At 37.2% G+C, this 15,877-nt stretch overlaps 1 protein-coding gene across 34 annotated transcripts in view; it reads right to left on the bottom strand.

Annotated features, from left to right (window-relative positions):
* Positions 1-15,877, bottom strand: part of KMT2C (lysine methyltransferase 2C) — a 271,671-nt gene that overhangs the window by 187,658 nt on the left and 68,136 nt on the right. For 30 of the 34 annotated variants that reach the window (XM_082693371.1, XM_082693402.1, XM_082693400.1 and 27 more), the window contains one exon: positions 5,448-5,536. The exons of the other annotated variants lie outside the window; for them this stretch is intronic. In XM_082693371.1, coding sequence (XP_082549497.1) covers positions 5,448-5,536 — 89 coding nt within the window. The remainder of the gene's footprint in view (positions 1-5,447; positions 5,537-15,877) is intronic. 34 annotated transcript variants of the gene reach the window in all.

The following is a 15,877-nucleotide window of genomic DNA, read 5'->3' as shown; positions in this document are numbered from 1 at the left end:
TAAGGACGTGGCGCCAAAAGAACTCTCATTCACTGCTGGTGGCAACGCTAAATGGTACGGCCACTCTGGAAGACAATTCGGCACTTACTAAACTAACTATACTCTTACCATATGACCCACCAATCATGCTCCTTGGTATTTACCCAAAGGCGTTGAAACTTACAGAGTTGAAAACTTGCGTACACACAAAACGTGCATGTGGATGTTTACAGGGATTTCATTCATAATTGCCCAAATTCGGAAGCAACCAAGATATCCCTCAGCAGATGAACAGATAAACAAATTGTGGTACATCCCAACAACAGAATACTACTTAGTGCTAAAAAGAAAGGAGGTCTCGAGTTATGAAAAGACACGGAGAAAATTTAAAGGCATATTGCTAATGAACGAAGTCCATCTGAAAGGCTATTTACTATCTGATTCCAACGGTATGACATTCTGGAAAAGGCAAAACTATGGAGACAGGAGAAAGCTGAGTGGCTGCCTTGGATTAAAGGGGAGGGAGGGATAACAGGAGGACGGGAGGGGATGGGGGAAATACCGGGTGACACTGTAATGATGGATCCGTATCATTTCACACTTGTGCAAACTCATACAACACCAAGCGTGAACCAAAATGTAAACTGTCTTCACGGTGATACTGACGTGTCACTGAAGTTGTTATCAATTTTAACAAACATGCCACGCCACGCTGCGGGGGATGTTGACAAGGGGGGAAGTTATGCACACGTAAGGGCAGGAGGCACAGGTATTTCCTCAATTTTGCTGTGAACCTAAAACTCCTCTAAACACTCAAGTCCATTAAAAAAAACTCTGCTAGGGCGCCGGGGTGGCTCAGTGGGTTAAAGCCTCTGCTTTCGGCTCCGGTCATGATCTCAGGGTCCTGGGATCGAGCCCCGCATCAGGTTCACTGCTCAGCGGGGAGCCTGCTTCCTCCTCTCTCTGCCTGCCTCTCTGCCTACCTGTGATCTCTGTCAAATAAAATAAAATAATTAAAAAAAAAAAAAAAAAAAAACTTTGCTAGAGGTAACGGAAGCTATTAATGTGAACCAGTGTTTATAAGCACATGAGTACACTCTCACATCTATACAATAACTAATATGTCACTTAAATAGACTAACGTTAATTCTCAATAAAAACAACAGAACACGCATCCCCGGACCCCGGTTTTCCATCTCTAACACGCTTTTCCACTAAAGTCCTTAGAGAATAGTCAACGTCATATCCTGGGGTAGAGAAAATTAAAGATGGGCCTGAAAAATACTGTTGCCAAAGAGCAATGAGCTTTGAAACATTCTGAGATAATATTAAAAAGAACTTAAGAAGCCAGCTGAAGAGAGACCAAACTGCCACAACAGTCAAAAGAAATTTTTAATTATAATTAACTAAATCCTAATTAACCAATTATAATTAACTAAAACAAGTTTGCAAAGCCCTGATTACATAATGATTCTCAAAGAAAAGTGGAGTTTCTCTTAACTTGCATTTCATTTGAGTTGATTTCATTTATATAGAAAAAAAACAGACTAGTAACAGTCACCACCTCCTAAAAAACCATAGAATTTTCTTACCATAAAAACTTAAGGGGCGCCTGGGTGGCTCAGTGGGTTAAGCCACTGCCTTCAGCTCAGGTCATGATCTCAGGGTCCTGGGATCGAGCCCCTCGTCGGGCTCTCTGCCCAGCGGGGAGTCTGTGTCCCCCTCTCTCTCTGCCTGCCTCTGCCTACTTGTGATCTCTCTCTCTCTCTCTGTCAAATAAATAAATAAAACCTTAAAAAAAAAAACTTAACAAACTACACTGACCTCTACCTCTGAAACTAATACTACATTGTATGTCAATTAAGTGAATTTAAATTTAAAAAAAAAAAACTGATCTGTGAAATTTCTTGTGATTTTCCCAGTGGCCACTTACAGGATACTCGCTCCCACCACTTAGTCCCCGACACACACACACACACACGCCCCCTATACTCATTACAATAAACATTCTTACATTACTATAAATCATTAAACAAATGTATCAACACATAATATTTACGGATATAGAAGACCTTCCAACAAACCTTGGCCTTGAGACGTGTACATTAAAACCTCGCAGCCAACTCAATGTGCTTCTAAACTGACTAGAAACGTACGGAACTCTTCTTCTCTTTGCCTGGGTTTACTTGTAGCTTAATAGATTTTTTTTTTTTTAAGTTTTATTTATTGAAGTAATCTCTACACCCAGCATGCACTTGAACGCACAGCCCCGAGACCAGGAGTCTCGCGCTCCTGTGACAGCCCGCCGAGCGTCCCCGCAGCTTAGGAGTCTTTTTTTTTTTTTTTTTTTTTTTTTTTTTAAAGATTTTATTTATTTATTTGACAGAGACAGATCACAAGTAGGCAGAGAGGCAGGCAGAGAGAGAGAGAGAGGAGGAAGCAGGCTCCCTGCTGAGCAGAGAGCCCGATGCGGGACTCGATCCCAGGACCCTGAGATCATGACCTGAGCTGAAGGCAGCAGATTAACCACTGAGCCACCCAGGCGCCCAGCTTAGGAGTCTTAACAACTATTCTCTGTTCTTTTCTGGACTATTCTCCTTGTCCTACATGTTCACCAAAACAAATGGACAAAGAGCAAAAACTAACTCAGGTGATTTTATTTAATTTTAGTATAAAAGGCCAGAATAAGAAAAAAATCCTGCTCCTGTTAAAGCCTTTCAGTAAACTTTATTTGCCTTGATACCTCGTAAGAGAGAGTATGAGAAGACTCTCCATTTGTGGGGATTAGTACTTATCACATAAGGAAAAACTAAGTGTCAGAACTCTAGTTTTGTGGTGATGTTCCAAGAATAGCAGTAGCTTAGAAAATACAGAAAAGAAACTATAAGAATGTAATACTTCCTCAGTTAGTGAACTGAAGCCCACTATATGTCTGGAATTATTCTAGACGCTGGGAATAAATCCAAAGTCAAAGCAAATCCCTAACCTCATGAAGCCTGCAGTCAATCCCTGCAAGTCAAATCCCTAACCTCATGAAGCCTGCAGTCTCGTGTGGAAGGCATACAATAAACAAATATGTGAAACAATGTCATATCTGCTTAAATACTAGGAAAAAAGGAGGGGCTCCCGGAAAACTCAGTTATTAAGCATCTGCCTTTGGCTCAGGTCATGATCCCAGGGTCCTGGGATCAAGCCTCGCATTCGGGCTCCCTGGTCAGTGGGAAGCCTGCTTCTTCCTCTCCCGCTCCCCATGCTTGTGTTCCCTCTCTTGCTGTGCTGTTTCTCCCTGTCAAATAAATCAGTAAAATCCTAGAAAGAAAGAAAATACTTAATGCTCAAATACTAACGGAAGTCATTCACTGAGACAGGAAACGCATGATGTAAGAAACCCAGGAAACCTGAAGGCGCAAAGTCCCTAAGAGATGAAGAGGTAAAATCAAGGACACGAGCAAAGAGCTGCCCTTTGATAACCACAGACTTTTCATCCCATTTCAACAGCAGGGAAGGTAAAATCTACGGGAGGGGCTACAAGCAGGATGGTGGGTGAATGTAGAATTTCTCTGCTAACTACTTCTGTTTTTTTCCTTCTTTCACTGAACTAAATAAGTAAGATCATCAATAACCAAAACATGAAAAACAGGAGGAGGTGTGGAAAATTTGAACAGCGAAGAGAAGGTGCCAAAAGAGCCATCAGTGATAATGGGAGAGAAAATGTCTACATGAAAGTAGAATGAGCGTAGAGTAGCAATCATCCCCACTTGATATTTGAGGTCATAAATTTAAAATGAAACCAGTCAGCAAGGTGATGATTTTCCCCAGCCATTATCAGCTGCTACACTGCCGAATTTGGTTTTCTATTAAAAACAAAACACTGGGACGATGGTCAAAAGGTAAAGGTAAGTAAGAGGGACTCCCTCAAGTGGGTGACAGACTCTGAACTAGCAGAGGAAGGCAACATCCCCGTCACTGAAACCACTGGATTGGAGGACTCACTGTGGTTCAAGCATTATTATGGCGCTAATACTAGGAGAAAATGAGCTGGAAAAAGAAGTAGTAGTCAGAGTGCAGGAGAGATGATGCGAGATTCTGGATGTGAAGCCGCAACTGTCAGAGCAAGTGAGACAAGGACACAAGCTGATCACGTGCGGCCAGAAGACGAGCAGGCCGAAGGGGACTGCTGAGGTAGTCCGGAGAATCGCAGTGCTGAGAAACCAAGGAGCCAAGAGCCCTGGGTCCTGAATAGTTACTAACATCACAATGGGGGCCTCAGAAGAAAACAGAAAGGCAGGTGCTAAATCTTCAGAGCAAGAGGGAACGTGCCCAGGAAGACTGTTGATATGTGCAGAGAAAGGGTCTGGGGTACAGTCAGCAGCACTGGTTTAAAGCAACCTGTATCGTTATACTGGAAAATGTCACTTAAAACTTAAACAAACAAACAAATACCTTAAAAAAAAAGAAGAAGAAGAAGAAGATCTCTGCCCTAGAAAAAGTCAACAGAAAAAATTTAAGGAAAAGAAATGAAGAAAAATAACTAGTGGGGAATTGACATAATTCAAGTTGATAACAATGCGGTAACAAATTCGTGGCAAAACAGCAAAAGGTAGACTTCTGCAGTCCAACCTTCAGTCACCGCTCCACCTACGAGACCCTGCTGCAGAGAGGGATGAGAACTAGAGAACACCTGAAGGTCTTCCAAGAATTAATCACCTAGCGGCAACACACTGACAACCAGAGTATTTTATGAATAGCTGTATTTCAAGATACAGCAATTTCTAATTCTTCTCTAAAACCTGTAGGATATTCTGTAAGCACCAAGAAGAGGACAATCAACTTCAGAGAAAAAGCCTCTCACTTATGTCTAAACTCTACCCAACAACTGTTAAAAAAACACTGCCCATGAGAGACCTATCGCACACAGATACTGTTTGAATACACTATGAAACCTTGTCCCTTTGACAACTTAAATCACTAATTTAATAAATGTTGGGAAATTAGTTTGGGCAACCTCCTCTTTCTTTTGCCCATACATAATACACATTAGCTTATTAAAGGCACCTAAATGTCCCACAGACCAGAATGCACTTAGTCTGGTTTAACGCAGCATTTCACAATATTTTTCTTTACTGGAACGAACATATTTTTTCCCCTCACACACATACTAACATAATCAGCTTCCAACAACTGCTAGATGGGTCATAAGCAGGAATATACTATAAGTTATCATATTAACAGCCTGGAATTACTATGTATTCCAATTTTAATTTTGCTTTAATAAAACATTTCCCTACAGATATTAAATACTTTCCACTAAATCAGGGCTGTAAGGAAAAGAGAAAACTAAATTTTTTCACTGTGTCATAGCTTATCAGACTATTTCAGCAGATGGAGATTTTAGAACTCAGTATATAGCCAAACGCTCATTGTGCAAATTATGATGTGCATTTTTTAAAAGTCTGTGAAGTTGATACCTGCTTCCACAGTATTTTCCGTTTCTGTCGTCTCCAGCCCATCCATGCTGTCCTCATCTTCCACGGCAGTTTTTCCTCTACTTCGAGGCCTACGGAGAAGCAAAGACAGAGCTCTATGTAATTTTAAGGATTACAATTATATTTAACATAAAGAAGTTGAAGGTATACAGAATAAAATTAGGCAATTTTTACTATATGTTACCATACCAAATAGTAAATATCACATTTTACATTTATTTTTCCCTCAAACTCAGCCCACCCTTATACATAAATGTGAAGACAGGCCCAGATTAATGTATTTTGTCGTCATAACTTAAGTATTCTTTGTATTAGGCTTTGCCCCTCTTTTGAGCTGACCTTGAGATGACCCTCTGTCTACAGTAGTGGTTTTTAACCACTTAATGGGTTATCTGCAAAATTCACACATCAGGCTATACCCTCTTTATCTAGTGACACCGAGGAAAGGATACCCAGACAAGTGTATTTCTAAGTCTCTCCCATACACTGAAGCGATGCTTATCTTTGCAAACCACTCAAAAAATTTTTTTGTAAATATTTAACATAATCTAATCACACATCTTACAAATATAATGCAATTATATAAAACTCACTTCAGTAAAGTAAGAATCATGGTAAAGTGATCTTCTTTAACCCAATGCAATTTAAAAAACAAAACAAAAACACTAATGCCTTCAGATTTTGAGAAATTACAGAAATTAAGGATAGAATTGAGTTAAACAAACAAAAAAAAATTTGAGGGGCTCCTGGTAGCTCATTCAGTTGAGCATCTGCCTTTGGCTCAGGTCATGATCCCAGGGTCCTGGGATCCAGCCCCCCACCGGGCTCCCTGCTCCGCAAAGAGTCTGCTTCTCCCTCTCTCTCTGCTATTCCCCCTGCTTGTGCTTTCTCTCTCTGTGTCAAATAAATAAAATCTTTTAAAAACTTTTTGAACACATAAAATAAGAAAAAACAGGAAATCACATATTTTTAAAATTTAGAAATTGGCAGTAGTACTCAGATACTTTCAGACCTTCAAATTATTTCATTATGTAAAAAGACACAAACTCGGTGTTAAGTTGAAAAACACAGGGCAGGGGCACCTAGGTGGCTCAGTGTGGTTAAAGCCTCCGCCTTCGGCTCAGGTCATGATCTCAGGGTCCTGGGATGAGCCCCACATCCAGCTCTCTGCTCAGCAGGGAGCCTGCTTCCCCCCCTCTCTCTGCCTGCCTCTCTGCCTACTTGTGGTCTCTGTCAAATAAATAAATAAAAATTAAAAAAAAAAAAAAAGAAAGAAAAACACAGGGCAGGGGTGGCCTGTGTTTTTCTGGGTGGCTCAGTGGGTTAAGCCTCTGCCTTTGGCTCAGGTCATGATCTCAGGGTCCTGGGATGGAGCCCCTGCATTGGGCTCTCTGCTCAGCAGGGAGCCTGCTTCCCACCCCTCTCTCTGATTCCTTCTCTGCCTGCTTGTGATCTCTGTCAAATAAATAAATAAAATCTTTTAAAAAAAGGAAAACACAGGGCAGAAAATAATAAAGGGTTAATATGAAAAACATAAAAGGCTTTTTTTAAACAACAGAAAATCTAATTTAAGTCTTTCTTTTAAATATTAATCAAAACCAGAAAAGGAGATGTAACAGAAGAATTTTCTGAAGCTGAAGCAGTCTAAGTAGTTTTATATATGAACCACTGTAAACTGTCAGAAAGTCACCCCTACCCCCAAAGAACTTCAAAACACCTGAACCAAAATCCTAACAAATAGGTCTAAAACTATAGCTGAAAAAAATCTATGTTAAAAAAAAACTACGTAAAATACTAGTAAATAGCATCAACATACAAGTATAATTTAATATTAGAAATTAGTCAATATAACACAGTAGATCAAAGAGCCAAAATAGCATTGCTTCAAACTTCATGAGCAAAAGGGAAAGAGACGTAATTCAGTAAGAAACTACATGGACTGACTGGGGCTAAAGGATCCCTAGGCTGACTGTATTTCTCATGGAAAAAGGGACAGGATAATTACCTTTAGGATTTATTAAGTAGTTATGTTTAAATTTAAAAGAAAACTTTAGAGCAATCAAAGGAGAAAGAAAGTATGGGATGAGGAAAGTCTGACCAATCCAATAGCAGGCAAAAAGGAAAATAAAAAATACGTAATATATAGAAAATAAAATAAAAAGATTAAAAATATGAGTTATCACAGTAAATATAAGTGGCTTAAAGTTGGCTGTCATTAATGATAAAAAGATTAATTTACCATGAAAACTCAACAGAACTACTCGCATTGTATAAAGCAAACATTTATAGAACGAGGAATTCAGAGTCACAATCATGAGAAATTTTCACATCTCACTCTCAGAAACTGAGATGACATACAGTTAGAAACATTTTAAGCAATTACTTGGACGACACATGTAACAAGCATCATTACAACTCGATCAATCCTCCTGTGTCTGGCTCTGCTAAAACAAAGGATACAGGGTTAAACAAAATCTCTGCTTTCACTAAACTACATTCTAGTGAGAAGAAATACCTGTTACTCCTGTAAACAAAACACACATAAAGAAAATACAAATTAAAAAAATGAAGGATGGACTGCCATTTTAAACAAGATACTTAAAAAATAAACTTCAGGGGCGCCTGGGTGGCTCAGTGGGTTAAGCCGCTGCCTTCAGCTCGGGTCATGATCTCAGGGTCCTGGGATCGAGTCCCGCGTCAGGCTCTCTGCTCAGCAGGGAGCCTGCTTCCTCCTCTCTCTCTCTCTGCCTGTGTCTCTGCCTACTTGTGATCTCTCTCTGTCAAATAAATAAATAAAATCTTTAAAAAAATTTTTTTTAAATTAAAAAAAATTAAAAAATAAAATAAACTTCATAAAAATGAAATTTTATTTTATTTTTAAGTAAGGAGACGTTTCAGTAGATCTGAAGTAAAAGAGAAAAGAAACCATGCAAACAGGAGGGAAAGGAGCACTACAGCTGAAGGAACGGCGAATGCAAAGTTACAAGTATATGAGTGTTGGAAAAACAATGTTCTGGTGTTGAAAAATATACTGTGGTTGGAACAGAGTGAATGAGAGGGGCAGTAAAGAGATAATGAGGCCAAAGAAAGTTTTTTTAAAAAGGGATCAATTGGGTTTTTTCTTTTTTCTTTTTTTTTTTTTAGAAACCTATAGACCAATATAAGGACTATGTACAGAGAGACTGGAAATTCTTGAAATACTCCTAACATGACTGCTACAGTGAAACAGAGAAAAAGAAATTAATTCAAGAGATATTATGGAGCTAGAATTTACCTTTAATCTTTTATGATTCTTCATGATTAGGAACACTCACTGCTAAAGGAAGGGAAACGTATGACTTAGCTGGCTTTGTCATTTAATCTTCCAAGCCAGTGTCTGTGGCTCTGTTTTAGGTTTTGTTTTGTTTTTTTCTCCAATATCCTCACCCTTGCTAAGTTATGGGTTTTTGGCAGTTTTGGCTTTATTTCAAACTCATTTAAAGGCAGGGGGAGTAAAGAGTGTGTACATATGTATCAGTTGTCTGTATTCCTCAAGAAGAAATTTTTAATTTTTACTTTGCTTCTTTTACTTATTCTTCTTCTTAATTCCTGGTTTTGGCACCAATAAAGCATGCTTTTACACTCAACAACCCATCAGAATTCTTTTCCTTCTGCTCAATGGATCAACCAATATCATGTCATTTTTAAGTTTCCCGTATTTCACTCACGTCTTTTTAATGCAGCTCACTGGTTTCTGGTATGTGATTGTTCTGACTAATCAAATGGTGAATTTATTTTTTTCTGGATGCAAAAAGATAATGGTTATACTTTGTCAAACCCACATCAGTAGAAATAGATGTATACATTTTACATTTTCATATTGCATTCAGATGTTCCCAGTTTGGGTTTTGTTTTTTTTTAAAGATTTTATTTATTTATTTGACAGAGAGAGATTACAAGTAGGCAGAGAGGCAGGCAGAGAGGCAAGCAGAGAGAGAGAGGAGGAAGCAGGCTCCCCACTGAGCAGAGAGCCCGATGCGGGACTCGATCCCAGGACCCTGAGATCACGACCTGAGCCGAAGGCAGTGGCTTAACCCCCTGAGCCACCCAGGCGCCCCATCAGTTTGGGTTTTTAATAGAACTTTGAAGTCTCATTACAAATGGCAACCTAAAAATTATTTATTTCAATCTTTCTTTGGCTTTTCTTCCTTCTAATTTTTTTCTTTTGTATCTTTTAACCCTTCATTTTAATTTTGATTCCTTCTACTGAAAGCAAATTTGAAGTAAAGTAATACCATGAACAATTTGAGAAAATCTTCCATCAAAAATCCAATGTTCCATATTAATATTATAAATTAAAACTAATTTGAGTTCCTAAAATAGAGTAAACTTCCATTTAAAGCCACATGGGACTACAGAGGAGGTTCAAATTACCTTCCACACATAAATAACCAGAAAACCAGATAAAATGTAAGAAACAACCATTATTAGACATTAAACAAAAGGCAAGGACAGGACTGTAATCCCCAGGCAAAAGGAAAAAAACAAGGTGAACCATACCATCACAAAGGCTTTCTGCATGGAGTTAATTTGCAAACTGTAGCACAGAGAGGGGGAAATCTGGCAACTGTACTGAAATGAAGACACAGAAATCATCAGTTCAGGAGGCCGGAAACTGTGGGAGAGCATACATAAGGAGAGGGAGTTGTACAGAGACACAGATCCAGACATCCGCATAAGGCTACCCTTAAGGTTTTATCTGTATACTAATCTGTGTAAATGTGGTAGAAAACCCCAAAAGGCTAAACAAGAACAAGTTCCAAGGAAAGAACTATTACAGCACAGCTGCAATACAAACAAGTCCCAAAGTTCCCAGAGCCAGGAATCAGCCACGTTCCCTCTAACCAGAGTGCCAAGACCTCACTGACTATATTATCACATTCAGTAGAGACTAAAATAGAACATGACTTTAAAAGTAAGCTAAATGAAGCCTATAACTTATCTTCTAGACCATCTCTAAAAGAGTTCACAAATAAGCCTCAAAAGAACAAAAATTTCCCGCAACTAACTTACCAGGCAAACACACACACACACACACACAGCATTTGTTAAAGTAATACAACAAAATCTAGCTCACAACAAAAAAAATCACAAAGTATGGCATCCAATGAAAATTTACAAACTATAAGGAAAATGTAAGTAATGACAAGGAAAAAAAAAAAAAATCAAGGAATAAAACCAGAAAGCAACAGAGATGATAGAAGGGACAAGCATGGACATTAAATTGGCTATTATCAACATGTCTCATATGTTTAAGAATGTAATGAAAAATGAATGAGAGAGAGAAATGAAAGATAGTAAAAAATGTTAAACATGAAACTCAAAGGTAACAAAAAAAAAAAACTTTTACTTTGACTGATTAACATCTGACAGAAACAGCAAAAGAAAAGATGACTGACATTAAAGATCTAGCAAACAATGTCTACCCAACATAAAAGACAAAGTGAAAAAGGACAAACACAGCTACAGAACCCTGTGGACAAATGCAACCAATCTAACATGTGAAACTGGAGTTGGAGGGAAGCAAACAAACAAACTATATATATATATTTTTTAATGAAATACTAGCTGCAAATCTTTCAAACTATGTAATTACAAACCTACAGATCCAAGCAGCACAACAAAACCTCACTCACATACACACATGAGTAACTTTATAGTCAACTTGCTGAAAGAGTAATGAAAGAACCTCAAAAGCGGCCAAAAGTAAGATATATTACTTACAGAGTAAGAAAAATAAAGAGTGACTGCAAACTTCTCATGTGAAACTATGTATGCCAGAAGACAGTGAAATAACATAATTGAAGTGCTTGGAGAAAAAATTAAAGGGAAAAAACCCATAAACCTTAAATTAAACATGCAGCACAAAGCATCCTTCAGAAACAAAGTAATGAAAAAGATTTTTCAAACAGATTGTTCAACGAACCTTCATTATAAGACATGTTAAGGAAATTCTTTGGACAAAAGGAAAATTACAATTAATAAAAGCCTGGATCGAGATATCTGTATGCAAAGGAATAAAAACTGGTGGTAATGGCTAAGTATGTAACAAATATAAAAGACCTTTTTCTCATTTTTAATCTCCTTAAAAGTTAACTCACTGTTTAAAGCAAAAACTGTAATTTATTCCAGGGTACATAATAGATAGATAGATAAATAGATAGATAATGTATATCTATAGATAGATAGATAGATGGATGGATGGATGAACGAACTGTATGGCAACAGGTGGTGCCTGGGTGACTGCTAAGTGCCTGCCTTCAGCTCAGGTCATGATCCCAGATACCTGGGACTAAGCTCCACATCAGCTCCTTGCTCAGCAAAGAATCTACTCTTTCCCTCTCCCCGTGCTTGTGCTCACTCGATCTCTCTATCTCTCTCAAGTAAGTAAATAAAAAAATCTTTTAAATAAATAAAATAAATAAAAATTAAACTGTATGACAACAGTAGTTCAAAACAAAGGAGGGTAAAAATGAAAGTATATTGGTATACAGTTCTTACAGTACATTTGCAGCAATAAAATGTTACTTGAAGTAAAACTCAGGTGAGTTAAAAATGTATCACATAAAACCGAGAGCAACTCCTCTATGAAAACACACACATGCACAGCTTGTTAGTCAAATACAGATAGGACAGAATGCTAAAAAAAAATTCCATTAACCCAAAAACAGGAGGGTAAGAATAAAAGAGAATGAAAAAAAAGAAGAAATAAAATACAAAACAAGTAGATTTAAACGCATTCACATCAACAATTTTGTTAAGTGTCAATAAGCTTAACAGTACGATTAAAAAGCAGAAATTATAAAATCTTGTTAAAATGTCGATACTACCCAAAGCAATTTACAGATTTAATGCTATCCCTATCAAAATACCAATAGCGTTTTTCACAGAACTGGAACAATTCTAAATTTTATATGGAACCAAAAAGACTTCAACAGCCAGAGCAATCTTGAAAAAGAAAAACAAAACTGGAGGTATCACAATTCCAGATTTCATGTTATATTGTAAGACAGTAGTAATTAAAACAGTATGATACTGGCATAAAAACACACATAGATCAATGGAACAGAACAGAAAACCCAGAAATAAACCCACAATTATATCGTCAATCTATGACAAAAGAGGCAAGAAGATACAATGGGAAAAAGACAGTCTCTTCAACAAATGTGTTGGGGAAAATGTACATCTACAGGCAAAAGAATGAAACTGGACCACTTTCTTTCAGGATACACAAAAATAGAGTCAAAATGATCTAAAGACCTAAACATGAGATCTGAAACCATAAAAATCCTTGAAGATAGCATAGTCAGTAATTTCTCTGATATCACCCATAGCAACATTTTTCTAGACATGTCTCCTGAGGCAAAGGAAATAAAAGCAAAAATAAACTATTGGAACTACATCAAAACAAAAACCTCTGCCCAGTGAAGTCAACAATCAACAAAGCTAAAAGGCAATGTACTGAATGTACAAATGACATATCAGATAAAGGATTAGTTTCCAAAATATATAAAGAACTTAAAAAGTCAAGATGTCCAAAAAGCAAATAATCCAATTTTTAAAATGGGCAGAAGACACTGACAGACATTTCTCTGAAGACATCCAGGTGGTCAAGAGATGCATGAAAAGATGCTCGACATCACTCATCAGAGGGAAAAGCTAATCAAAACTACAATGAGAGAAAAAAAAAAAACAAAAAAACTACAATGAGATTATCACCTCACATTTGTCAGATGGCTAAAATTAAAAAATGAAGAAACAACAGGTGTTGGCCAGGATATGGAGACCAAAGAACACTCATGCACTGTTGGTGGGAATGCAAACTGGTACAGCCACTGTGGAAAACAGTACAAAGTTTCCACAAAAGTTAGAAATAGAACTACCCTGTAATTCAGTAATCACACTATGGGGTATTTACCCCCAAAATATAAAAACACTAATTCAAAGGGATGTATGTACCCCTAAGCTTATAGTAGCATTATTTACAATAGCCAAACTATGAAAGCAGCCTGAGTGTCCACTGATAGATGAATGGATAAAGAATATGAAGTATACATTTGCAATAAACTATTATTCAGCCATAAAATGGAATGAATCTTTTATTAAGATTTTATTTATTTATTTGACAGAGAGAGAGAGAGAGAGAAAGAGATCACTAGTAGGCACAGAGGCAGGCAGAGAGAGAGGGGAAATTTGGCTCCCTGCTGAGCAGAGAGCTCGATGTGGGGCTCGATCCCAGGACCCTGAGATCATGACCTGAGCTGAAGGCAGAGGCTTAACCCACTGAGCCATCCAGGTGCCCCAAAATGGAATGAAATCTTGCCATCTGCAAAACACAGATAAAGCTGGAGAGTATAATGCCTAAGCAAAATAAGGTAGTCAAAGACAAATCCCATATGATCTCACTCAAATGTGGACTTTAAGAAACAAAAGAAAGTGAACAAAGGAAAAAAAAAAAAAAAACCAAGAAACAGACTCTTTTTTTTTTTTTTTTTTTAGATTTTATTCATTTATTTGACAGACAGAGATCACAAGTAGGCAGAGAGGCAGGCAGAGAGAGAGGAGGAGGAAGCTCTCTGCCCCACTGAGCAGAGAGCCCTATGTGGGGCTTGATCCCAGGACCCTGGGATCACGACCTGAGCCGAAAGCAGAGGCTTTAACCCACTGAGCCACCCGGATGCCCCTAGAAACAGACTCTTAATTATAGAGAACAAACTGAGGGTTATCAGAGGGAAGGCAGATAGAGGGGGATGGTCAAAATAGGTGATAAGAATAAAAGACCACACTTACCATGATGTAAAAAAAAAAATAAATTAAATTAAAAAGCAGAAATTATCAGTTTAAATTTAAAAAGCTAATCAAAAATTATATGCAATCTATAAGACACACACTTAGAGGGATACTTACAGGATAAAAAAACAAAGAGACAGAAAAATATAATGTGACAATACTGATCAAAAGAAAGCTATGGTGACTATATTATTAAACAAAGCACACTTCAAAGAAGGAGTATTATAAGAACTAGAGACAGATGTTACATAATGATAAAAATGCCAATTCAACAGAGACAATAATCCTAACCATGTATGCACCCAATGCTTCAAAATATTGATAATTGAAAATGGAAATATTTAAATCCACAATTACATCTCTACACCACAATACTGCTCAATAACTGGCATAAGTAGACAAAAAATTCAATAAAGATACAGAATACTTAAGTAAGACTACTCATCAACCAAGTGGACCTAAACTGGCCATTACAGAACATCCTACCTATTAACAACTGAATACCTACTCTTTTCAAGCATACTGTCCCCAGAATAATCCAAATTGTAGCCCTTTACACAAAGTTCAACAAACCAAAGTTCATCATACCAAACACGTCCTCTGGCCCTAATGGAACTAAACTAGAAACAAGCAATATCTTCAAACATCTGGTAAACACAATCAAAATTCTAAATAACCCACTAGTCAAGAAAGAAATGAAGGAAATTGGAAATTGGAAAACAGCTTGAACTAAATGAAAATGAATATACAGCATTTTCTAAATTTGTAAGATGCAGGTAGCACTGAATAAATGGAAATTTACAGTTTTAAATAGTTATATATCAGGAAAGAAGAAAGATCTCAACTATAATAGTAACGTAAGCCTCCACTTTAAGAAACTAGAAAACAGGGGCCCCTGGGTAGCTTAGTCAATTAAGTACTGGCCTTCAGCTTAGGTCATGATCTCAGGGTCCTGAGATTGAGACACACATGGGGCTGCCTGCAAGGCCCTCTCTCTGTCAAAAAAAAATAAATAAAATCTTAAAAAAAAAAAAAAAAAGAAATTAGAAAATAAAAATAAAATCAAAACAATAAGGAAAAATAATAAAAAGCCAAAATCAGTGACATAAAAACACAATAATGGAGAATTTTTAAAAATCAATGGAATCACCTCCCCAAAAATCAATGAAACTCTAACATGGGTCTTTGAAAAAAATTAATAACATAGATGATTTGCCAATAAAAATGATGAAGAGAGAAAAAATTCATGAACTACCATCAGAAAAACTGAAAGAGGGATTATCACTAGAAAGTCAATACCCACTAGAAAGAGAATGAGAAAATATAAATAATTTTAATTCAGTAAATCTAATGGTCACAATCCTTGGAAAGCACAAATTACCAAAGACTCAAGACTAGAAATGGAAAATTTGAATAACCCAGTGTCTATTTTTAAAATTGAATTTGTAGGTATAAACCTTCCCACAAAGAAAATTCCAAACCCAGTTGTCTTTATTGACAGATTCTATCAAATGTTTGAGAAATAATACTAATGCTACACTATCTCCAGGAAATAATGAAGGAAGGAACACTTCCCAACTCTT

This window comes from Mustela nivalis (genome assembly GCF_964662115.1).
Source record: "Mustela nivalis genome assembly, chromosome: 12".
In the NCBI taxonomy this organism is placed as follows: Eukaryota; Metazoa; Chordata; class Mammalia; order Carnivora; family Mustelidae; genus Mustela; species Mustela nivalis.
Note: the sequence above shows the minus strand (reverse complement) of the source record. Positions and strands in the feature narration are given on the sequence as shown.